At 38.4% G+C, this 27,045-nt stretch overlaps 1 protein-coding gene across 4 annotated transcripts in view; it reads right to left on the reverse strand.

Annotated features, from left to right (window-relative positions):
- Positions 1–6,662: 6,662 nt before the first annotated feature.
- LOC116172224 overlaps positions 6,663–27,045 on the reverse strand; it is a 39,280-nt gene continuing 18,897 nt past the window's right edge. For 2 of the 4 annotated variants that reach the window (XM_031489391.1, XM_031489393.1), the window contains exons 2-5: positions 22,560–22,710; positions 22,254–22,394; positions 21,955–22,203; positions 6,675–6,854 (exon numbers count right to left, since the gene is read on the reverse strand). In XM_031489391.1, coding sequence (XP_031345251.1) covers positions 6,786–6,854; positions 21,955–22,203; positions 22,254–22,394; positions 22,560–22,710 — 610 coding nt within the window. In that variant the 3' untranslated portion in view covers positions 6,675–6,785. Of the gene's footprint in view, positions 6,855–21,954; positions 22,204–22,253; positions 22,395–22,559; positions 22,711–27,045 lie in introns of all 4 variants that reach the window. The other 2 variants (XM_031489390.1, XM_031489392.1) reach the window with 2 other exon arrangements.

The raw sequence follows: 27,045 nt of genomic DNA on the forward strand, positions 1-27,045 counted from the left end.
TACTTAGTAGTAGGATAAAATTGCATGACTTTCTTACAGGAAAAGTAGCCTTCATTTTAACAAAAAAACCACAATAATGTTAAAGAAATGAAACGTTAAATTAAGAACATAATTATCATCATGTCGTTACTTCTCTTTAAAATCGCACTGATCTTGCAATATAGACTACTCAAAGGTCGAAATTGTTAATCAATAACATATCCTGGAGTTTAAAACTAATTAGAATTACAAAACTTGTAAACGAAATTCGCCTAATTATTGGAAAAATTGGTAAATTTCTATCTAAACCCCATAGTCATGGAATTAGTTATAAATTCACTTCCCATCTGTTTATAATGGGCTACTTGCAAGGTTTCGTCATTAGCAAAAAAATTGCAAGTACTATATACGCCATACATGAGGCGAATGCTAATTTTTGAAAAAGATCATTTGTGTTTAAACAAATAGTAAAAACAATTACCTACTGAGAATCCCTTTAAATATGACGTCAGCTGCAAACGCCCTGCCATTGGTGCGACGTCACAACTGTGGTCGCCATATTTGTTTACATTCTTGTGTTCGTAGATCCAGGTTTGTAGCGGTCCACCCGGCCAGGTTTGTTTTGTGTCTTGTGCGCAAAAACCGATAAAGGGTGGGAGGGTGAGGGTGTGTGTGTGTGTGTGTGTGTGGGTGGGGACATGATAGAGAAAGTTCAAAAAATTAGTACGAATAGTGTATTTTTAGGTGGACTAAAAATTTTCCACATTTAATCTCTTAAGGCAGCCCTTCACGTACGCACTTGCACTTCGCTTCGAGCTTTACCTGTACGAACATTGCCCAACATGAATTCATGCAAAGCTCGAACGTGAAGGGACCAAACGAGCAGCACTTTGTTGCAATTTAGGTCGTGTTGACGTTTTCGAATATGTCGGAAAACTTGGCGCGGCGCGAAGCTGTGCGCGCTTAAAGTTGCAATGTGTAGTTAGTTTATGAGCATGAATACAAGGTTCGAAATAAGACAATATAGGTATTCATTATATTGGATGGAATGAGACAGTAAAACTTTCAATGCCACTTTCAGAAAAATGTATTGTAGGCATTTTAACGAATTTAATTTCAACAATTACCTAAGTATATATTTAATGTCAGCATATGCATCGGGAAGTAAATTTGGTAATCTTCAGAGTGATTTACATTGATTTCTACTCGGATTTCTATTAATAGATAAATATGATTGGCAGCACCTCGTTTTTTTATACCTACCACTCCTTTACTCTACTCGATATCTTTTTTCTTCTTATTTTACTTTCTTCATTATGATCTAAAAGAACTACCTATTGCTGCTGCTTGTTTCTTACTTATTACCCTCATTAATCTGCGATTTTTAACGTAACTACACTTGGCGTACTTCGAACAAGGACTGTACGTGAAGGGTAAAAATTGTACTCGTGCAAAGCTCGCGAGCATTGCTGTCATGCAAAGCTCGAAGCGAAGTGCGTACGTGAAGGGCTGCCTTAAGACGTGCCGTGAGAGAGACATCGATATATTTCACGGTACACAGGAGAAAACGTAAGCAACAAACGCATACGCTACGTCGTCCCATTGAAGTGTACTTATACATGCAAGTGTACCGCCACTGACTTTTACACAGTTGTGACGTCACAACCATGTGCCGGCAAAATCTAGCATTTAAAATGATTTCCAAGCGCGCGAAAAACTTATCTTTAGATAATTTAAAAGTTTGTGTGTTTAGGATTGTGAAATTTTGCATACTGGTATTTCTTTATGTTTCGCATTGATTTATCACAAATAAAAAATGTGAAAGTGGCCCATTCTCCATTCCGAGTGATTGAAATTCAAGACCGAGCAGCAATTTCTTTATTGTAACGGGGTCAAGTGATTTATAAAATGTTGCAATTGTAATTAGAGTTATGGAGGCTTCTCATAAAGTTCTAGAGTTTTTGAGAAAGCGTCTGACATTTTAACCATAAAAATCTATATTTTGAAATAAGGGGGGAAAACTTTAAGAAGCCCCTATTACATCACAGGGGAACTCTTTCTAGAGTTCTGGAAAGATCATCAATAGTTCTAAAGTATACCTAACAACTGGTAAGTCATTAAAATCGTTCAGCGAAAAATTTAGGAATTGAGTCGAGGGCGGGATCTGGCGGGGGGAACTAGGACACGGCGGTGTTGCCGGATTTCGCCAAGCAACGGCAACGTTCCAGCGTTGGGAACCCTATATACAGCCCTCGTAAAATAATAAAATACATATACCTTTAATAATAAATCTGTTCACTAAACCGATTTGGATAGAATTAGTGCCATGTGATTCTCTCTTTAATGGATATGAAATTAGTGCAGTGCCCCCAAACCCAGAACAAGATGTAATATGGAATTTGGCGCTCTAGTTTGACTGCAGACCAATAAAGTACTAGAGAACTAGAAATTGAACCCACATACCGTAGCCACGTTTCGCTATACTCTTAGTTAAATTTCAATGAACATTAAAATTATGGCAACCCTTTATGCAAAATTTTTTATAAATTCCTTATTGCTAACAAATTTGAATCCATTTCCATGGAATTTTTCAATGACTGTACCATGTCAAACTTAAATATAAAAGGAAACCAAATCTTTGCTAAATAAGCCCATTTTTGATAATTCTAAAGGATCCAGGACGGCATTATTCAGCCAGTTTACACTGATTGGTACCTTTAAGACACTATTTTTTAAATTACTAATGCCAAATACGTGATTTTCTTACAGAGAACCAATCATTAATTTATACAAGTCAAGAAAAATTACAACGATTTTTACTACGTTACAAATTGGTACGATCCTTCTCGTATGACACTTTAGATAATAGGATAAACAAGTTGTAAATCAGCATAATGCATGATTAAAGCGAGTTTTTGGTACTCCTGTATCCAGATCAGTATTTTATTAGCAAAGTTTAAAATTATCGATCTTACGAGCAATCTAATTCAAAATAGACCAGAATCTGCACATTACATACACACTATAGCAAAAAGATTTCAGTGAAAAGTCTCTAGCTATTGTAATTGCTAAGATCTCCGGCGGACAGCCAGCCATCCAGCCAACCAGACAACCAGCCATATCGGATCTCCATCGAAACGGCACCTTAACTCTAATTAATTCGCTGGGAACGTCCGTTTCTAATGGGGTAAATATACGCTATCGTCCTCAATACGAATTTACCTGTACGCGTATTTAATGAAAACTTTTTAGCGCATTTTTTAAGAACTAAAAAAAATGTGCTATTGTTTGTGTTTTGTCCGTCCATCCGTCCCTCAGTCCGGACCCACTTTTGCCGTTTAGAACTACTTCTAGGGAAATGGTCCTAGAGTGCTGGAATTTTTTGCAGTAGGTAGCCTATACCTTGAAGGTGTGCCAGACGGCCATAAAATTTCGCTGTCTAAAAGGTAGGTAAAACGTGCCCCCGTGCGACTCTTTTTCGAGATCAGTGAGCGACGGGGCCCGGGGGTTAAAAATGAATTTCTCGTTATATTCTAAGTAAACGTCTCAACGAAAGGAACCGTTTTCAACCAACTACTGCCCTTCTTTCTGTCCTTTTTATCCTTCATGGTATTCTAATGAAAGGTCTCAACGACTTCCTCCTCGACCTCTTATCGTGATCGGGTATATTCCCTTATACCTGAAGAACGGATTGTCCGATATATCCATTGGTGATGTCAAAACAAAAGCTATTTCGGTTTATCAGTTGTGCACATTTATACTTGTCTACTATTTACTCTTAATGACCTTACTGAAATGTCCGATTAATTCGTTTTTACCGACACTCTTTCTTCGAGGTCAATCTACAGTGTTGAAAAATCCTTTGAGGAAACGTTTATTCCACAATCGCGATCGAACTTGCGTGCCCATTAGTACCAACAAAATTCCCCGTGAGACGTGTTTATAATACGTCACGAACTTCACTTGAATTCAATTCATTCCTCTTCTGCGATTTAGAAAATTTCTAGCGAAAAATAATTTCCTGTATCATACCGACCGCGCCACCTTAATACGGAACAAACGCAAATTTCGCGACCCGCGTCTCCTTTGCACCAATCGCAGGCCCTCATTTTTATCTATTACGTTTATCTAGGCCTGGCAAAAGGGAACCAATGAAGCTGGACAGGCCGCGCCCATTATTCGTATAAAGCGGTACATATCCAATTTTACACATATCTAAAATTCGAACTGTGAACCGGGTTTCCGTTACAATGTCTCTTTAGATTTCTTCACAGAACAGGTCCAGAATTTCGATTCTACTCCTCTTCTCAGCCAAAATCATCCTTCACGGCGGATGTTCTGGTGGGCCGCTTAAAAAGGGGGCATGCCACTGGATACTTGGGTGTGATCCAATCGTACCCAAGTTTCTCTTGAGTAGCGATTTATGTTCCAGTCGCAGTCATATTTAATGCGGTCATTGTGCTGCGTAAATTAGGTTGAGGCACAAGGGTGCGGTTACTTCCTGTTTGAAACGTATTGATTGCTGGATCACTAATCGTAATTACGGCTAACGAGGAATTACTCGATTTTCTGAAGTCTTATGCAAGTGAATCTTCGCAATTCTTGTGTTGCTACTTTTAAGATTTTGTTTTAAACTAAAACACGCTGTTACCTTACATAGGATTGCTAAAGTGCGGAAAGGGAACGCCGGATTTTCCAGCCGGACGGCATACTCGGGTGATAACGTTAGTACGCTTCAAATCAGCAATCTAATCTGACGAGCTTTGTTGCAACACATCTGATTAGCTACCGCTATTTATGCGCAAGAATTAGAAAACTGAACCATTAGATACGACGTTTTGTTTTCCTTACCACAGTGCAAATTAAACCTCTTACTTCTACTCTCCATTTCCAACTCCTACAACACAAATAAATAGGCCCGGAAGCTACAGTTTTTCGTGAAAAAAAGCGGTCGCTTGAGTTCCACCATGTACCGGGTGTTCAATAAAGGTGATAACTTCTATCAATGTACGGTGTTCATTAATTCTGATCGTATTCGTGTACCAAAACAGGTGTTCCGTTACATAAGTAGTATTTGAAAGAACTGTTTTAAATCAGATCAGTTCGGAACCGAAGTGACAAGAACTGAACCTATTAAAATAACTTTTATAGCAGCAGTTAATTTTTGTAGCTAGATAGCATTATTACGCGGCCTACTGACTGCAGTGCCTACTTATTTTCGTGGAAAGTACAATGAACTAACATTTTACAACAAACCCGCTCTCGCTTTCTTTTAATTAATTCCCGAACGACTATTTAGTCTCAGAGCCACAATCCTTATAAATTTTCTCCACCTTACTGTTTGGTTTATTGCACTTATTTAGTCCGCATGGAAGATAGATTTCAGCAAATCAATTTTAATGGCGACCTTATTGGTGTAGGTAATTGGTAAAATGCTAATGTTCCAGCATTTATCTAATCGAGGGCGGGTGCTTAATTACAGTTTCATATTTGTTTATTAATTACCTTCATTGGATTTGGCCGTGGCTACCTACTAATAATAAATAGTAGTTAGTAATTATCTAATGACTTTATGCATTTGTGAATATAAACTGATGCTACCAATACGTTCAGAAACTTCGTTTTCGTTGTAACTGAGTTGTTTTCTGTGGAGACGTAGTTAATAATTTAAGTAAACAGACAAAAATTAGTTTACGAACGGAATACGTATGTAGCCAACACGAAACCGAAACTTGATTAAGTGGTAATGTGAAATAAAAAAGCAAATGTAAATTTTCCAATTTCCATGCAAATGTTATTTCTCTGTGTGCTTGACTATTTCCAGCTGCACTTCAATCCAAATTTATTTAATGTGTGATGTGGGTGCGTGATCTCTTTATCAATATCCCCATAAAGTTTGACACCAGATTTTAAAAATGAATTTTCGACCTTCTATGCTAAAACCAATACATTTTCACTTTATCATTAGAGGTTAATTCTGAAAAACCCTTCCCGCACGAACCGTAATTCACGCGGTATTCCATATAAAAATGATATAATATAATATCTTTTCCGTATTCAACTTCGGCATCCAATTTCCACAATAAAGTAGTCACATTTGATAAGGGTAGTACGTGTTCTTTGATTAATTCCCTGTTCCTACAACTTGGAGACAGATGCAGTAGTAAATTGCGTAAAACTATTTGGTTGACTTTTACCAAAAGGTATATTTATATGTGTATTTCAGTTTTTTGAGGCTCTAGCATGACAGACCAGTAACCAGAAGGCAGAATGAAGTAGCAGGGGTGACTTAAGAAAAAAGAAGACCACCAAATTATTATCAAACTTAACTGTAAATTTAAATCTACGAGTACAATCTTCAATTTTTTATTCCTTTAAGTGCGTGTGTTGCGGGAAATCTGTATAATTCAGGTATTCTATACAATACCTATGCAATGTGTGTAATTCCGAGCCTGGTTAGGAAATATTCATAATGGTCATTGAGAAGAGAAACCACTTCTGCCATCGGGTCAGTTTGTAGAAATTATTTTTAATCTAACTCCCATGAAGCAGGCGATACTTTAACATTAATGAAATGTGAGGTAAAATTACTCGGATAGGCAATATACTCTCGGCGAAAACTCTCGTTAATTAGGAGTGTAAATAAATTAAATACCAAGTCAAGTCTCCCGTGACTATTTATTAGCTTACATAAATAATTTCTTATAGAAATTGGGTAAAAATACAATTCTTAAATACAACTTTTATTTACTGGTTTATACAACGGTAAGAATCAATAACACTTATAAAGTGTACCCTACTTAGTTTTACTGTTCAGCTTCTGGTGTCGTTATTCCCATAATTCTATCAGCAAGCTGGTACATTTCTTCGACAGTCTGGAAAAGAAAATGAGCGTTAACTATTACATCTCAAATATTAAACATCATTTAACATGCATTTCGTGGAATCTTTGAATGATCCATGAGCAGTTATTAGCTATTGTTTTTGTTTTTTGTAAATTCCCTTTTCATTTTTTTGTCTCAATTTTGTTTTGTTGTTTAATGCACAATGCTTTATATGTTCTATATATTATTATATTGACCTGTAAATGGATGCGTTCTGTTGGTCAATAAACTATTATTGTTATTATGATGAGTGACAAAACGTCAAGGTAAATGTTCTACGAAAATAACCTGTGAATGAAGTACCGTCAGGTATACTAGTTCATTATTATTATTAAAAATTGATAACTCCTAACAATGGAACTATGCCATATACCTAGTGATAGTAACCTCTCTGACAGATACATAGGGGATCTCTGCAGTGGCGTAACACGGTATTTTTCGGCACCTACCTAGTTACGCCACTGGATCTATGGAGCATGACACATTATGCAGTTAGCTACCCTGTATCAATCTGCCTCAATAGTCGACAGTGTCGGCTGGGTACGAAATTACTAGTTTGAGGTGTTAAAATCGAGTGCAGTCGGCCTAGAAAAATTTAAGTATTGTAAGTACAAAATAGCCTAGCTAATATCTCACTAATAGAATAGTGATCGCGGTAAACGTACAACGGACGTAATTAATTGCTAATAAGCAAGTGCACAGTATTATTAGTCACTTCAATTAGTTTGTTTAGATTTAAATACGTGAAAATTCAAAAATGGAAGCAATATATACAGGGTGTCCCTAAAAGGTCTGTACAACGCGCTACCAGGGGTTCTTGGTATTAAAATAGGACGATTTAACCCAACTTACCTCTATCCAAAAGTGCTTCGGTAAGGCGCTATCTACCGCCAAAGATTAAAAAAAAATCGTTATTTTTATTTTATCGGAAAATGGTTTTGCCGATTAAAATGAAATTCAGGATGTGAATGTCTAATGTAAAAAGGGTCTTTGTGATATCATCGTTTTGATTGTAGTTGCTATGTAGGTGGTAAAATACTGACCATCCACATCTGAAGAGCTCTAAAACTTTTTAACTACTATTTTGACGGCTTTGAATTTTTAGACACTGATAGACAGTTTACATGCAAGCATTTTTTGTCTCTTGATGAATATCGCTATCTGTGATGGTTTACGAAAAAAAAATAAATTTAGGCATGATGAATGGCATGCACCATACATGCGATTGTTCCTCAAAAAATCAGAAGATGGCTGTGAAATCTTAGAGTGTCGTAACGTTTGTTTGTTGTTTCTTAAACTTTAACAATTTACGTTTTTTTTTTGCGACCATTTCCACGACAGTATCCAAACACTAATAGCATATCAGTTAACTCTACGTTACTGTATTGAAAGGCCATATTACAATTTTAACAATGAAATTTTAAGTCTTCAAGCAAAATGTAAATTGTTAAAGTTGAAGAAACAACAAACAAACGTTACGCCACTCTGTTTCACAGCCATCTTCTGATTTTTTTAGGAACAATCGCATGTATGGTGCATGCCATTCATCATGCCTAAATTTTTTTTTTTTTCGTAAACCATCACAGATAGCGATATTCATCAAGAGACAAAAAATGCTTGCAAGTAAACTGTCTATCAGTGTCTAAAAATTCAGAACCGTCAAAATAGTAGTTAAAAAGTTTTAGACCTCTTCAGATGTGGCTGGTCAGTATTTTACCACCTACATAGCAACTACAATCAAAACGATGATATCACAAAGACCCTTTTTACATTAGACATTCAGATCCCGAATTTCATTTTAATCGGCAAAACCATTTTCCGATAAAATAAAAATAACGATTTTTTTTTAAAATCTTTGGCGGTAGATAGCGCCTTATACCGAAGCACTTTTGGATAGAGGTAAGTTGGGTTAAATCGTCCTATTTTGATACCAAGAACCCCTGGTAGCGCGTTGTACAGACCTTTTAGGGACACCCTGTATAATATAATATAATATAATATAATAATATAAAGAAATAGTACTATGGACAGCTCAGGGAAGAAGTTCAAAAAAAGAAAGAAAAATGGAAGCAGTATTTGAGTAGAAAAACTGCAGAAACCTATTCAGAATATAAACAACAACAGCTGAACAGAAAGAGAATAGAAGAAAATAATAACAGCAATCAAAAACTCTTTTATAAAATACTTAAGAACTTGAGGAAACTTAACAACGACACGTTAAAGTATATCAAAGGAAAGGACAACAAAATAATTACAGACGAGTTTGGAATAATAAAGAGATGGGAGGAGTATTTTCAAGAGTTATTTAATAATAAAGAAGAAATCGAACACCTTGTGAAGAACCCAAAAATTGGAGGGACATGCCCAATAAAAGTAGAAGCTTTAGAGATAGTGAAAAGAATAAAGAATGGAAAAGCAGCCGGGTACGATAGAATAACGCCAGAAATGGTAAAAATATAGATAACCGTGGAATAGAAGACCGAAATCTTTAATAAAGCTTGGATTACGGGAAAAGTTCCCAATGATTGGAAAATTGGTATAATAGTCCCCATCTTAGATAATACAGAGTGTTTCAACTACAGGGGTAGGTATAACTCTTCTAATAGTGCAGCGGAGAGAGCCGCGAAATCGTTCAAAAAATTTTTTCGGAGTAGAAAGAATTGGGACCCACACCATTTTGTTCAGAAATGCTTGAACCTTCAGAATCTCGCTTTACGACATTTTCCCGTGGTCCTGACAAAAGTTATAGGCCGCTAAAGTTGAAATTTACTCATTTTCGGGCGCGCGACTAGACCACCGAAAGTATTTATTTTCTCAGCAACTAAGCGATATACATCAATAATTCCTTTTGTAAAATGAAAGTACATTTATAGCAGAATCTAAAGCATTCATATTTGCCAACCTTGTTATGCACAGTTTTTAGAAAAATGACCGTCAACTTCCAAAATTCGTGTAGCAGATGAAAAGTGCGCACTTTGAACTCTCATAACTTTTTATTTCACGACATCGATTTCCAATATTTATAGCTCATTCGATGCTCCAAAGCATTGTGATTATTTTATTTTCTATAACATTACCGTGAATTTTTCATAATAAAAAAGTTAACGGTAATTTAAGTAAAAACCTACCGACCTCGCCGAGTCGGGAGTCGCGAGTGAGACGGAGAGGGAAGGATAGTCAGCAGCGTTCGCTAAACAAGGAGCGATGCGTACTTTACTAAGAAATTTCTCTCCGAATACCAAAACTAGCTATTTAGGCCGTTTAGTTTACAAATGCATTCCGTCGAGTTGCATTGTAAAATCTCAAACAATTCATTAACTCCATGTATCTCAGTTCTTTGGTGAAATATATAGGTACAAATAGGTACCTTTCCCTGTAAATTTTGGGGGTTACTCCACATTAGGTATCTCTTGTGCTGTGTTGTATATTGCAAGATCAGCAGTAACAACGGTATGATTTTGTCCCAAAGATTCAGGCTTGTTTTTTGATTTCACTAGACGATTGGTTAGGATGGTATTGTAGCTCGCTGGTGGAGAATTAAAAAACGGCATAGGTATATTATATTGAATGGTAGATACCGGAACTTACTTAGGAGGATTATCAGCAGGTACTTAGGCTGTTAAAGTCAGTTATCTGGTCGTTATCTATAGTGATAGGTAAACGAGGAATTTGGATTTCTTCTGTCGATGTATCTCGCTTTTGAAAAAAGACTGTGCGTTGAATTTTTTTCGTCTGTTTCCACAGAATATGGTCTACTTATTCTTATTCTGTGACTGTTTCCTCATTGATGTCGAAGTTGCTCGCTGTGATAAAATTATCATTTTTTATTTGACAAATTTTTGTGAAATGTAGGTAGACACTTTTATATATTCACGTTTAATGAAATAAGTTGCAAGTTGTTACTTTTTCGTTCTATTCAATTCGTAATAAAAAAATTACATCTCGAAAAATTAGAGCGATGCCAACTATGCATTATACGTATCATTAATTCAGAGACATAACAATCCTCCCTCCTTAATTACAACTATAAATTCAAGCGGTTTGGCGGTAAACGCAATCGGCCTGATCTACGAAGAATATCTGCTGAATCTGGTTGTACCAACGTCGGTTCTTGGTCAGTTTCAGACTCCTGCTGCTGCGGTGATTGTTGCCAAGTATTTGATTGCCTATAAGGTGTTGATTGACCAACCGGTAATCTCATGGGTGAAATTGAGTCAATCACCGAAGAATCGGTAGAAACACACGCTGGTCTTGTCTCGGCTGATTTCGACATAATGGTTGGATGTGGTTGCGATGTACTTGGTGCGGCTTCTAAGGCCGAATCAGAATGATCTGCATGGGTATCATCTCCTCCTTCACAAAGCGTTCGTCGCATCTGGTTTACGTGACATTTTCGATGTCTGCCATCCACTTCTACATCATAATGTGTAAGGCCACATCGTGCGAATACAGTTCCAAATTCCCATTTAACTCGTAAGTTTCGGTATGACCGTATCTGTACTTTGTCACCTGATACAAATTCTCGTGATACTGGTTCATTCGACGAATTTTCATTCATCTCAGTGGTCAGATCTCGTTTCATGAGATCCAATTTGGTTCGGATTTGTCGCCCAAACATGAGTTCAGCTGGACTTTGACCTGTTGTACTGTTCGGTGCCTTTCGATATTGTATCAGCAGGCGATCCAACTTCAAATCCAAATCACCAGGCTCATCTGCCATGCAACGCAAACCCTTCTTCAGCATTTGCACATAACGTTCAGCCTGCCCATTACTTGCTGGATGGTATGGCGCCGTGAATTTGTGGCGAATACCATTTTGTTTCGTAAATGTGTCCATCTCGTTTGATCGAAATTGTGGGCCATTGTCGCTAACCATCGTAACTGGAATACCAAACCTAGCAAACGTCCTTCTCAAAATTCGAATCGTAGTTTTCGTGTCAGTATTCCTCGTAGGAAAAATCTCCGGCCACTTACTGTAAGCGTCGACGATCAATAGAAAGTTCGTGTTCATGAATGGCCCAGCATAGTCTATATGAATTCGTTGAAATGGGAACGATGGAAACTCCCACGAATGCACTGGAACTTTGGCGGCTTCCTTCTGAACCAAACAGCAACTTCGACATTTCTTTACCGTCATTTCAATATCGGCATCAATACCATTCCAAAAACAGTAACTACGTGCCATAGCCTTCATCTTCGTCATTCCCAAATGAGCATCGTGTAATTCGTTCAAAACTGTTTGTTGCAGTGATTTTGGGATGACAACGCGCATACCATAGAAAATGCATCCATCGTGCATGTTATACTTCGTTTGTGTTTCGTTCGGGTTCGATGAACTACTCTCCAGTTCGTGGCAAACTTTACGCAATACTTCATCTTTAATAGTTTCTCGTCGAATTTGTTCTCGTGTTACTGGCATGTACTCTATCTGCTTCGTTTAAAATATGCTTGTTTCGTCTTCAGCAATCTTTGTTGGTTCTGGGAAACGTGAAAAATAATCTGCATTTAAATTTTCGTGCGTGCTCCGATACTCTATTGTATAATTGAATCCTGACAAGTATATTGCGTAATTCAGCATTCGCATTGCTGAAAGCGTTGGTAGTGCCTTGTCGGGGTTAAAGATCGTCACTAGCGGCTTATGGTCCGTGCGCAATACAAATTTCCGGCCGTAGCAATATTGGAAAAATTTGTTAATGCCCCAAAAAATTGCGGTTGCTTCCTTATCTATTTGGCTATAATTTTGTTCGCTTTTCGACAATGTTCGGGATGCAAAGGCGATTGGTCTTTCCATTCCATTGGACATCTTATGTGATAACACGGCACCGAGACCAACAGATGATGCATCAGTTTCCACGATCAATGGTAATTTCGGGTCATAGTGCATCAAAACCCGGTCGCTGGTCAATTCTTTTTTTATTATATCAAACGCCTTTTTGCATTTATCTGACCAGATAAATTTAACCTCCTTTCCCAGGAGACTGTTCAACGGTTTTATCTTTGTAGCCAGATCGGGTATAAAACGGTGATAATAATTTATCAAGCCCAAAAATGTACGCAGTTCCTCGACGTTTGTAGGTGTTGTAGCATTGCGTATCGCAGTGGTCTTATCATCCAGAGGATGCAGGCCCCTCGAATCAATTCGATGGCCCAAATACTTCACGTTCGACTTGAAGAATTGGCACTTTTCCTTCTTCAAGTGCAAATCGTTGTCTCGCAGTTTCTTCAGTACGTTTCTTAATCTTTGCATAGTTTCTTCCATCGTTGATCCTTGCACGATTATATCATCAAAGAAACAGGCTACCCCATCCAATTCGTGCAGTAGTTGATCCATAAAGCGCTGCCAGATATTGGGTGCAGTCTTTACTCCGAACATTAATCTATTGACCTTGTAAACCCCTTTTTCAGTACTTATGGCTTGCAACATTGCGCTATGTTCGTCAACAGGCATGTGTAGATACGCGCGACTGACATCATGTGTACAGAAAAATCTTCCCCCGCTCATTTTCGCAAAAATATCTTCGATCCTGGGAATGGGGTACTTGTCATCCTTCAAAAATCGATTCAATGTCACCTTGTAATCCGCACACAAACGAATGGAGTCGTCAGATTTTACAATCGGAACCACGGGTGTTCCCCATTGACTGTGAACAACCTTTTCAATCACGCCCATCGCCTCTAGTCGATCAATTTCAGCGTTCACACGATCTTTCAAGGCATACGGTACTGGTCGAGCTCTCCAAAATTTTGGTGCGGTGTTCTCTAGCATTTGTAAATTGCTCTCCATCGCTGGAATTCGACCTAATTTATCATCGAAAACATCGCCGAATTCCTTCAAAAACGACTTCAACAATTCATCGGAATTTGCTTGCGTGACCGTGACCTCGTGAATTTCTAAGTCATTCAGCGGACGTTTATGAAGATCCAGGATCCTAATCCACTGTCGGCCGCAAATAGAGTCAACATCATCTCCCACAATAAATAAGCGCCCAATGGTTACTTTGTTTCCAAAACTGATCGTAATATTACATGTGCCCAGTGGCTCAATTATCTCACCAGAGTAAGTCCTCAATCGAGAAGATGTGTCGGAAATCGAGAGCCCAGGACACACCTTCAAAAAATTTCGGTAAGACATCGTCGAAACTGCTGCCCCCGTATCCAGTTCAAATTCACAATTGTTCTCTTCCACCTGGATGTTCACCATAAACTTGCCACTCCCTCCGCTTTTTACGCCGTGCATGTGAAAAATATTTCCAATCGTATACATTTCAAATTGATCGTCTTCAACGATGTCATCATTATCTTCGGATTGCGTTACTTGTTGAACTGTTTTAATGTTTCCCCCCTGCATACAAACGGTGGCAATGTGGCCTACCTTCTTACACTTCGCACAAATTTTGTCTTTCATGGAACATCTAAAAGCACGGTGCCCTTCGTGGCCGCATCTGTAACATTTTCCCGTGAAGTCAAATCTTGTAGTTTCTTTCGACGATGTCGGGTTAACTTTTTGTCGGCCTCCGTACGCTTTCCATGTTCGTTGCTCCTTCACTGCATTAACAGGCTCACTATTATGGGTTTGCTGGCTTCTCTGGATTTCTCTGCTTTCAATTTTTGATGTGTTAATCGCTGTCGCCTCCCGTACAATTTCGTCGAACTTTGTGTCCTCTTTTAGACGCAACAACTCCTGCCGAATATCGTCGTCACGTAATCCACGAATAAATTGTGTCCGCAAATGTGTCTCGATGGTCGATTTTCCACAATCGGTACCTACATGTAAAAGAGCAATTGATGGAGAGGCGTTTCAATTCTTCAATAAACTTCATGATAGACTCTCATTCTGTATTCGCACTGCGAAGCGATGTTGCTGTGCAAATACGTTCGGCTTCGGGCTCAAATGTGTCCTCAACAAGTTAATTAATACGTCGTAGGTTTTTGCCTTTGGCTTTTCCGGAACTGTCAAATTTGTGAGCGTTTGGAATACTGACGGCGGAATAAGTTCAAGCAGCATTCCCACCTTTTCCTTATCCTCTGCGATTTCTTTTCTTTCTAAATAGTTTTCTAATCGATCGATAAAGTTTTCCATCGTTTCGTTTGTCTCATCGTAGGAGTGAAAATGTACCTTCCGTTTTGGAATTGCATTTCCTGTTCCCGTGGAATTTCGTTGCGTTTCATGTAAATCTTGTAAAACATTACAAATTCGGTCCAAAACGTTCTCGAGTTTTGATCCCATCCTCGTCGCCATTTTTATATATTCACGTTTAATGAAATAAGTTGCAAGTTGTTACTTTTTCGTTCTATTCAATTCGTAATAAAAAAATTACATCTCGAAAAATTAGAGCGATGCCAACTATGCATTATACGTATCATTAATTCAGAGACATAACAATACCTTTAGCAGAACATGTAATATTGACGTTTACTGTACTTGTTATGCCACTGTCGGAGAACATTTTCTGACCCGAAAGACCAATTTGCAAATGAGTGTAACTTTTGTTTGAAAAATGACCTTAAGAAAAACTGTTCAATAATTTTGTTCCGTAGGTATGTACCTACACAACAAACTTCGTGGAATTTTGTCAATTTTCGTTGCCCGGCCAAGAATTGCAGTGGAATTATTTTTTTCGAAATTTCAAAAACTAATTTCAGATTCAAAAACCACCAGATACCAAATTTCGTCGAAATCAACATTTTTTCGCACCCCTATTGAGGGGTGTGCCCTTTTGCGGTAGGAATTTGCTGAGAAAAAAAGAAACTTTACCACTTTTTTGAGGGTGGCTTCTAAACGAATACATGGATTTTTTTTTTTGGGGTTGGATCCATCGTTCCTCGAAATGGGGGTTGAAATATATTGTGTGATCAAAACTCTCTAAACCTTCCCCATATAGTTTTTATTCGTTGAAGTTTTTAAAAATAAAAGCGACTACAGTTTCGGCGTACTGCCATCATCAGGCGATGTGAAATTTAACAGGAAAACGGTAAGTTACAAACGTTGAAGACGAGGTTGAAGACGAATAAGACGAACATGTTGTTTTTTAATTATTAACTGGCCGAAGCCAAGTGAAAAAACCTGAAGGGTGGTTAAACCGGAAAGGTTGTCCTAAGTTTCAAAACGAATTATTATCAAGCCTTGTTAAGAAGACAACCAACCGGAGGGTTGAATTATTACATTAAAAGTTGAAAGTTGAATTTAACACATTTCAAAAGAACCGGGGGGAAAAATAAACTTATAAAAGTATTGAAACTATTGAGATGACTACATATTTAAATTATTTAAGTTAAGTTTAAATTCGAGATCATGCAGACGGCATGTCTAGAAGTGATTGACCACCAGGTTTACCTATCACTAGATAACGACCAGATAACTGACTTTAACAGCCTAAGTACCTGCTGATAATCCTCCTAAGTAAGTTCCGGTATCTACCATTCAATATAATATACCTATGCCGTTTTTGAATTCTCCACCAGCGAGCTACAATACCATCCTAACGATCGTCTAGTGAAATCAAAAAACAAGCCTGAATCTTTGGGACAAAATCATACCGTTGTTACTGCTGATCTTGCAATATACAGCACAGCACAAGAGATACCTAATGTGGAGTAACCCCCAAAATTTACAGGAAAGGTACCTATTTGTACCTATATATTTCACCAAAGAACTGAGATACATGGAGTTAATGAATTGTTTGAGATTTTACAATGCAGCTCGGCGGAATGCATTTGTAAACTAAACGGCCTAAATAGCTAGTTTTGGTATTCGGAGAGAAATTTCTTAGTAAAGTAAAATCTCTTACGCATCGCTCCTTGTTTAGCGAACGCTGCTGACTATCCTTCCCTCTCCGTCTCACTCGCGATTACCGACTCGGCGAGGTCGGTAGGTTTTTACTTAAATGACTGTAACTTTTTTATTATGAAAAATTCACGGTAATGTTATAGAAAATAAAATAATCACAATGCTTTGGAGCATCGAATGAGCTATAAATATTGGAAATCGATATCGTGAAATAAAAAGTTATGAGAGTTCAAAGTGCGCACTTTTCATCTGCTACACGAATTTTGGAAGTTGACGGTCATTTTTCTAAAAACTGTGCATAACAAGGTAGGTAAATTGAATGCTTTAGATTCTGCTATAAATGTACTTTCATTTTACAAAAGGAATTATTGATGTATATCGCTTAGTTGCTGAGAAAATAAATACTTTCGGTGGTCTAGTCGCGCGCGCGAAAATGAGTAAATTTCAACTTTAGCGGCCTATAACTTTTGTCAGGACCACGGGAAAATGTCGTAAAGCGAGATTCTGAAGGTTCAAACATTTCTGAACAAAATGGTGTGGGTCCCAATTCTTTCTACTCCGAAAAAAAAAACTACCTCAAATAAGCGAGTTAGCGCCGGCTCTCCGCTGCACTATAAGCATTACATTAAAGATATTATATGAAACACTACTACTAGAAAGGAAGTTCAAACAAATAATAAAACCCAATAATAAATATAATATAAAATAATAAAGCCCAAAGTGGATTCCGGAAGGGTAGGAGTATGCAAGATCACTTGTTCACGATAAAACAGCTTACTGAAAAAACGCATAAATATACTTTAGCATTTTTAGATTTAGAGAAGGCCCTGGATCGCGTAACGCAAGAAACTAGGTATATGAAATAGGGATTAGGGGGAAGCTGATCCGACGAATCAAAAGTGTGTATACAGACAATGAAGGCTATGTATGGGAAGATAATGCACAGTCGGAAAAATTTAAAGTTTACATCATTTATGAATTACTTAAATACGCAGTCACATTATTGTATGTGGCCGAGATACGTTATGCAAAACATAAATATGGTATTGTAATAAATTAGAGAGTTAGCGTTACAGTTATTTTGAATACGGTAAGTTTCGAGCTAATTCTAAAATTGCCCGTCTGTACTCCTTAATCCGTCTATTAGAAATAATCCCCAATTAAACGATTTTTGGGGCAACAGCCCTTCAATTTGTGGGGGGTTAACTTTAAATCTTTGCGTTCCTCAAGGGATCAGTACACAAAAATACGCAACTAATCAAACTTTCACATTAAAATGTCGTTATCCCGGTACGTGCTATAATTCTTGAAAAGGGGTTTCTGTCTGAATGGCGTCGCTATAACTTTTTAAGCTTTTAGATACGACTAAATAAAGGTGTTATGTAACATTTTACGTTAAGTCGTATTCTTGAGAATAGTCAACGAGAGCGCTTAAAATATACCTAATTAATAAGTTTTTTGTAAATTAAACTTCGGGTTATGCCAAATTTTCGACGCGAACTTTTAACCTGCTGGGCTGGGAAGAAGCGAGTACAACTTATTCCAATTCAAATCCAAAAGAAGATATAATAAAATAATTTATTATTTAAGCTATTGCATGAGCTATTACCTTCGCTCAACCCGGCTGGCCAGAGGTCAAAAGATGTCATAGTTTTAAATATTTTAATCATTTATGTTGCAGTTGTCAAATCATGTTGTGCTGGAAAATAAAATAAACCATCTACGTTCCCAATAAGGCCGGCCAGGACCAACTCGGTAAATACCCTTAAAAGGATTCTTCCGACCAATTCAAACGACCCAGTATTAAGGGGCCAGTTGAATCACTCGGCAACCACGGAGGACAATGGCAATCGCGTTTGCGTCAGGTCGACTGACCTAAGCACAAACCCAAGAATCAATACAGCACTATTTAACGTGAAGTCCGGAGGTTTATTTAATCTACCAGAACTGAGGTTACGGATAGTGCAGGTGAGTATGATGGGCAATGAAATGAAAGTAAATAAATAATTAAGATCTTGTGAAAATAATAAATTCTGATCTCGGGTCTGGAATATACAGATGCAAGTTTCTGGTGTAGAATAATCTCGGAAAAATGGGCTTCTGGTCTGGAAAATCTCGGGAAACGATTATCTATACAAGGATCTCGCCTGGCGCACACTCGGGAGTATCCTATGGTCTGGACTACTACAGGATGACACACAGGGATCGGGAAATTAGATGAAAATCAAATTCAATGAGGCCGAAGAGAAGCTCAAACAACTGGGGATATAAGAAGGGATTTGAAGTTCAATGGATGGCGATTCAGATTGGAAGGCAGTAGGCAACATCTAACGTAGGAATTTTACAGCGCCCCTGACACATATATTAGAGGGGTTTACCAATAAAATGACCATATTCGCCCGAATGCGAAAAAGTTATGGCCGCATCGTTAACACAAATAGTTAGGAGGCCACTATTCTGGCTGTAAGGACAATGAGAAGCATAGACCAAAAGTGGTTGGTCTATAAGTGGAGAGGTCTGGTCAGAGAGCTGGAGGTGGGATGATCTGTTTTCTAAGTAATACACGAGCGCGCGGCGTAGATTCCACGACACATTTTATCCCAATTGGAGTACTCGGAGATGTACAAGAGCTCAGCGCCGGCTCTGGGCGAGAGCCCCCAGGTCAGTTACCTATTAATTAATTTGCGATGATCGCAGAAAAGCAGTTTCGATGTTTGTTCGAACGCCAAAAGGGACCAGTCCATTTGCATCTTATGGCCAGACACATAAATTGCAGGGTGACGTTTTTAATGAAGCCCCATTTAATTAGTCAGTTCCACCAACTCAATGTATGCTTTATTAGGCATAATATCATTAAAATGTGCCATCGTTTTGAATAACCCTGTATAATAATAACAGCGTATTCCGAAATCGAAGTTAATGATGTCATTGACATTCTTAGACACAAAATAGGTTGAAAGTCATGTCTATGAAAGTTCGCTATTGACATCGTGTAATAAACTTCCGTACTACGAATAACTCAATGAGATTTATTTAGAGCACGCACAATCTCTTAATACGTAGTTGAAGATGTGCGTAATAAAATGGAAACGTTTGTTCATTTGATCAGACTGGAACATGCGCTGAATATGATGCAAGGATATCCAAACAACCCTTCATAAAATTGTGTTTGCTCAAATCCGTTCTAGTCTGTTTTCTACATCCTGTTAGTGTACATGCTATACTTCCAGTTAAAGGTCGTCGCCGGAGTAACTTGACGTTAATCTCTTACCTATACCTTGAAGGTGTGCCAGACGGCCTTCAAATGTTGTTCTCTTAAGGGGGGGGGGGGCACCTCCATTAATTATTTCCCGGAAATGTGTTTCTGAAAGTGAAACGCGCATAACTTTTATATGCGACAAATTGGTCGCCGATTTTGCATACGCATGCCTCTAGGGGTGCCATATAACACTTTTAAAAATGGAGGGGGGGGGGAGTTAACATAGTTGTAGGTTTCAATTCTAATGAAAGATCTCATCGAAAGGAATTGGTTTCTACAAACTAAAACTGTCTTCCGCAATTCCTTTTCGTGATCGATGGGGGGGGGGGGGGGCAGAAATTGGTGTTATCTTTCACAGTAGTCTAATTAAAGGTCTCAATAAAAGGAACTGTTTTCTACTATCCACCGCATTTGTCTCTTACCCCTTATCAAAATTGAGGGGAAGGGGGAGACACTGGCTTTATTCTTCATGGTCAAAGTATATCTATTGGTGCAATCAAAAGGAATATCTCTTGAACGGAGTGTAGAAGGGGTACTCACAAAGATAAACTGGAACGTCTGGACAAAATATATCAAATGGTAGAGTTAAAACTTTAAGTGGAAAAATGTTGGGAACGGAGTGTTTGAAGAGGTTACTCACAAAGAGTGATTGGATCATAATCATTATTGGTTTCCAAAGTAACTGAAGTGCGAAAAGAGTCTCCGAATAACATAAAGGACGATTGGAACGTGTCGACAAGAAATATGTGTCGGTGATATCAAAACGAATATCTCAAGAAGCGAGTAGAGGAGGGTACTCGCAAAGGAAAACTGGTACAGAGATATAATTTCGCAAAGTGGCGACACTATTTGCTGTCGAGTGAGATTTGCAACACATTGGCATAGCGCTGTTATTTTTAAATCTTCAAATTACCAGCCAACTACTATCCGAACTTTCTCTTTGCAATTTTGCATTTTTTGCAAAGCTACATTGTTGCATCTTTAGACCTTTCACCGAAGAATCATCTGTAACTACTTTTTTACACTCCCGACAGCAAAAGAAGATCTGTACTCTGTAACGTGACCCCGCTGCCGTATTTTCATATGTAACGCTTCATGCGAAGTCTGATCATGAGTAGGTTTTTATTTATTTATTGTCCTTCTCTTGTTCTGGGCCCTCGACACGCTTGTGCCCAATTACAGAGTGGCCCGCATAATGCTTTTTAAAGATTTAATCACGGCAGCCAGACGGGTTTTGATAACATTGATTAATCACAACAAGTCGCTGCGATAAGGTTCCGTCTTGTATATTCTAGCCTCTATAGTTGCCAGATCCAGAGATAGTAGATTTCGATTGGTTAGAAATCACGAGGGGTCCCGAGTTTGGGCTAATCTTTTGATATCCTTAACTTCAGGAAATCCGGACCCATCTATCGTACAGATTTGGATCTAATTATTCTGAAGAAATAAACATTTGTTAAAACTTCCTGTACAGGAGGAACTCCGTATACCAACCAAGTACAATAAGTACTGTAATTTCTGTTTTTTTTTGTAATTCAGCAACCGTAACATAAATATTTTAGGGGTACCGTATGAATTGTTGGATTTCAATATGTGATTTTATCATATGAAGTAGGTTAAATTTAAAAAGAAGGAACCCGTAAATTATTATGGTAATGTTGTGAATTTCAATTAGAAAATACGTGTGTATTTTAATAGGACCTAACTGAGGGAAGGACGATGACGAGTTGAAATTTGTATCTCATTAAGTTTTCAGTTTTTGAAGCTTCTCCCATTTAGATACAAATTTATGTTAGCGCGTTTAGAAAGTAAGATTTAAAATTTCCAACACGTTTATGCTAAGACCAAATTAACGTTAGCTGTGAAAGTGATCACTAGGGATTTTTAGTCACTTTTCTTTTGGTAGCATATTACCCCAATTTTTAAAAAGGGGTGTGAGTATTTTGGTTTGTTAATTTGCGTTGCCAATGGGATAATTAAACATTAATTACGCGCATGTGTGATGTAACAAAACTACGTTCCTTCCTAAAAAGTACAACAGTTACCTGTGATTTCCTCAGCTCTTGTATTAGAGAACCCTCCAAATTCAACTTGGCGTAGTTTTCTTCGGTAAACATATATCCGCGTTTGACGTCCTCTTTATCAGGAATGCTTAAAACACAAGCAGGCGGGTGGCACAACCTTTCATTTTTACTCCTAAACACATGACCCTCCTCAATTGACAAACCAGACGGAGGATCCGGAGTATCATCCACGTAGAGATGTTTGGGAATAAATCCTTTGTGTACTTTAATCTAAAATGCCCAACTTACTAACGATAAATAAACACGTACTCGTTACCAACCTTAGCTCTCCTCTCCGCTATTAATCTCCTGCAATGCATCTCTATTAATCGCACAGGATGATCGACCATTTCAGGTGGTGCTTCATCCAAAGGTATTCGTCCAATTAATACCAAATTCTTCACTCTCTCCATTTCTTCCGCCTAGAAATTGAATGTACTTTAGATTTAGTATAGTGGGTCACGGTTCTGCGACAACTACAAAACTAGTACAGAGTTCAAGGCTTGAATAGGAGTACAAGTAATTGTATGTAATTCAGCAATAAATTTCAAACGAGACAAATCAATACGGATAGTTTTGATACCCGCCTCTCTTGTGGCAATTCTCTTGTTCATTTCATTCGCATAGTTTTCTAAGATGCGTTCCTGGAGAAGTTGCATGTACTCTCGATCCGTGAGATTGACCACGTTGGATCCCATCAACTTCTCCAACCTCGAGCGTACGTAGGGATGACTAAACCTAAAACAGGGGTTATGATTAGACCTTGTAAATGACGACAACCTCAAAAGAAGCCGATACACCTCATTACGCCAAAGCAGTACAATTTAAACGAAATTAAATTTCGCACTTAATCTCTCTGTTGAAGAAGTTTTATTTCATTAAAGTAATTTTGGGTTTCACGAAAGCGTTTATTCGAAAATCGCGTGAAAACTGCTGTCGGGGTCTCTTTTTATAGCCAACCTTAATTTTAATGGAAAACAACATTTTTAATCTATCAAAAAAGTAAGGTTCGGCAATAAAATAACGAGATTTCCGTTAATACATCGAACGCCTACGGGTTCCATTTCAGAATTCGCCGAATTAGCTTTTATATATTACCTACACAAACGACGATGCCATTATTTCCAATCCGTGTGAACAGCTTCGCGGAATCAGTAACGTCGCGAGAAACGAGAATTTGTCAACCACCACAAAATGCGTTTGTGAGTTACCTACATTGCTGAAATGTGCAGAACATTTTATTCTAAATAGCAGTCGCGATTTCGATATTCCTATTTTCAAAAAAATCGAATATTTCGAATATGCATTTAATGAAAATGACACCCCTCAGTTATTAATAGGGGTATAAGAATATTTGAATGACCTATTCTATCAGAAAAAAAACTAGCCACTGGCGCTTTTAAATAAAATACCAATAAAGGGATGAAAGGAAAGGGTTGTTTGTTTACTGTCTAAAAAGGTAGGCAGTTTTTACCCCAGTTTTTTCTCGCCGAACAAGAGTGCGGATAGTGTCATAAAAAAACGTAGTAGTGTTTCTACACCTTGTTTTAAAATTTAGTTCGTATCGTATCGTATAGGTGGCACTCTCTAGGGACAGACGTTTTCAGGTCGCATCAACAGCAAAAATCTAGTTACTCTGATCTTTTGAAGTCATTTTCAATAATTAAAAATGGGACGACAGTATCATTTATTTTGAACAGTAATTCTGCGAAATTAACCACCTTTTGCAAGGCGCGCATCTTCGAGGGGTAGTCGAATTCGAGCGCCCAAAAGTTTCCTAAAGCTCGAATCGCGGTCTCTCTTTCTGGTGCTATTTAGCGAAATCCACCAAAATGCCAATTGCGGGTGAACGGGATGTCGGGTCTACCATGTGGTAGACCCCGACAATCTCTTACAAATGGTGGAGTCAATACGTAAAACGCGAATTGCGAGTGAAGGGGGACGCATCTAGACATAAGAAAGGCTGGATCCGTATAAATCTAGCAAGGAAAGCTCTTCAATCTGGGCGGACCATTGTCTATTCCTTCATATACCACTAATACGAACATCATCCTAGGGGAATCCGAATACTGAGTCAAGACATTTCTATTATGATACGCAAATAAAGGGTTTCTTTTCAGAAGCTCTCAGCTGCGGTTAGAGTGCTTTCTGAATACCACTTTGTCCCTTTATAATGCTTTCCGTGGAAAGTATCTGCACCTCACTAGAGATAAAAAATTGGAAAACGCTAGAAAAAGCTGAAGGTTTTCTAAGTGAATTCCAGATCGCTTTCTAAAACACTCCAAGGTTCCCCACAGCTCACTAGACCTTTTTCAGGCTGTTAAATTGCCTTCAGAGAGATATCAAGCATATCTTTTGAGAGTCTTGGGCTCTTTTCATACCTATCTACCCTCTTTTCAACGTTTTTAAAGAATTTTAGGTCTCTACTAGACTTTTCGAGACATAGGAAGGTCTTGACAATATCTGCTCTGAAGTCTTCTGTAACGGGCAGAGTTTTCTCGGCATTTTCCAAAGTCCCATGGGCCTCCCTTCTTTTACCCTTAGGGGTTTCCAAAAATTAAAAAAAAAATGCGCTACTATTTTAAAAGTATCACACGCTCGGAAGAGTTGTGTTAATGATATTCTATACGAAAACGCTCAAAGGTAACGGTAAGGTTTTCCGGAGATTCCAGGCATTCTTAGAATTCCTAAATCTCGGAAAGGGTACACATGAAACGGCTGCAACAGATGTTGGGAATCACTAGACATCATAAGCAGAGGAGGACAGTGAGGAACCCGAAGTAACCAAAGGAGCTGCTGGAGAGAGCTGTAAAACGTTTACCTATAAGGGTGTCCGAACTTTTTGCAATTGCGGTCATTTTAGAAAGATTACCCTCTCTTGTACTAGCACCCGATTTATGTGTGAGATTTCATTATTTTAACATGTTCATACACAAAGTGGTCACCAAAACTGGTGAAAACTGGGTGGTTCGTTATGTTACTGGGTGCACCGACTTAATTGAGTATGTGAACAAACTTCGAGATCCCACACCGATTAAGCAACGTTACCGTCCACAAAACCCTCAAATACAAGCTCTCGGCAATGAGGAAGTAGATCGTATGCTGGCCGAAAATATCGTGGAACCGTCTGATAGTCCATAGAGTCATGCTCCGAAAGAAAGATGGCAAAATGACTTTTGGTATTGAATACCGGAAAGTGAACTATTAAAGGTGCTTATCCGTTACGGTTCATAAATGGATTTTGGACCGCCTACGTCGAGCTCGCTACATTTCAAGCATCGCCCTGAAACAAGGGTATTGGCAGATACCGCTGATCAAAACTAGTCGACCCATCACCGCTTTCAGTAGAACCGGCCGAGGACTTTTCTAAGTTAAGTTCATGCCTTTTGGCTTACATTCCGCCAACGACGTTCCACCGTCTTTTGGACCAAGCTGTTGGGCCAGAAATGGATATCCGAGCGTTTGTCTACCTAGATGACAGCATATATCGTGTTGGAGAGAACGTTCACCGAGCACTTACAAAACTTGAGAGACGTTTTCCGCTGTCTCCGATGGACTAGTCTGAAAATCAACCGATTTTTCCGTCCGTCTCTGAATTAGTTGAGCCACCTGAGCGATGAAGGTCTCCAAACCGATCCAGATAAAGTAGGCGCCATAGAACAATTAACCCCGATTTTCATTATCGGTCACGTCACGGTCAGATCACGATCTGGTCACGGTTTTCAAATATTGTAGCGTTTATTCCTTAAACCCGATGCACAATATCGGTCATGTACGGTCAGGTCACGGTCCGGTCACGGTGCGGTCAATTATTGCAGCGTGTATTTCTTAAGGCCCATTCACATTATCGGTCAGGTTACGGTTACATGTTCAAAAAGAATACACGCTGCAATAATTTACCGCACCGTGACCCGACGACGATGATGATGATGATTCCTCCGCCCAAGAATCTACCGGATTTTCTCCTACCTTCTTTAATTTTAGCCGTGAACTTGTCCTTCCAAATACCTTTCACAGTCAGCAAGCCTAATCCCGATATTCCTACCGATGTGTCCGTCGAAATTTCAAAACACCGTAACCGTTTAAACAATCTCTAGGATGTGTTTCAGTTAGTTGCTAGGAAAATAGCCCGAGCATGTTACATTACGACTTCTGACACCGGGAATGTAAACCGCATGTGGGTGATTTAGTCCTCCGAAAAGACCATCCCTTGTCCAAAGCGGCCATGGGATATGCCGCCAAATTAGTTCCTAATATTTCGGCCCATACACGGTGTACAAAGTCAAATCACCGGTAGCGTTTACCCTAAAGCATCTGCCCGAATGTATACTTCCGCGCTGTTTTACCCGTCCGTGAGTTTTTTTTGTTTTAGGATAGCGTGCTGAGAAGAGCTGCACTTAACAGATGCAAATCCAATACCATTTGTCGCAATACTAGGTATATTGGGAACTCCCCTAAACGCTAATGAGAAATCTTTTTTCTGAATCCACTATATACCTGTAGGTATGCCACCGGTGGCAATATACAGGTATCACGAAACCATGTTAAAAAGCAACTACAATAATAAAAGTTAAATATTTCATTGCGCACTGTAAAACGATAAACCCTCCGCAAATATCCCACCTAAATTTTTTTATGAATTTACTACGTCGTAATAGAGAAAAATTTCCCTAAAACGCCTAAAGTTTATGTCGAAAAAGATTTACACCTGCAGTGGCACCGCACCACTATTATTATTCATCCCACTAACTCCTACTTATAAGCAAAGGAAAAGGTTGATCCTACTATTTAATGCATGATTGTCATTGTGCTTTTGAAAAGGGTAAATGTCGTTCTCAGAAATGCAATGTAAATCAAGATCAAATTTACAAACCCACATTAAACTATGGCAATAATTCTCGTGACATCATTCACTTGCTCGCTTTATTCATGAACTTCATTATTATGAATTGTATGACGTTATGTTGTTCATTAGGGAGCTTTCCATAGTTCCAAAGGAACTCTTTAAATACACACTTGATTTATGATCTAGTCGTTAGAATTAATTTATTACTATTTTCAGTAATCGCACAC

The sequence above is a fragment of the Photinus pyralis genome, unplaced genomic scaffold (assembly GCF_008802855.1).
Source record: "Photinus pyralis isolate 1611_PpyrPB1 unplaced genomic scaffold, Ppyr1.3 Ppyr1.4_LG5, whole genome shotgun sequence".
Classification (NCBI taxonomy): domain Eukaryota; kingdom Metazoa; phylum Arthropoda; class Insecta; order Coleoptera; family Lampyridae; genus Photinus; species Photinus pyralis.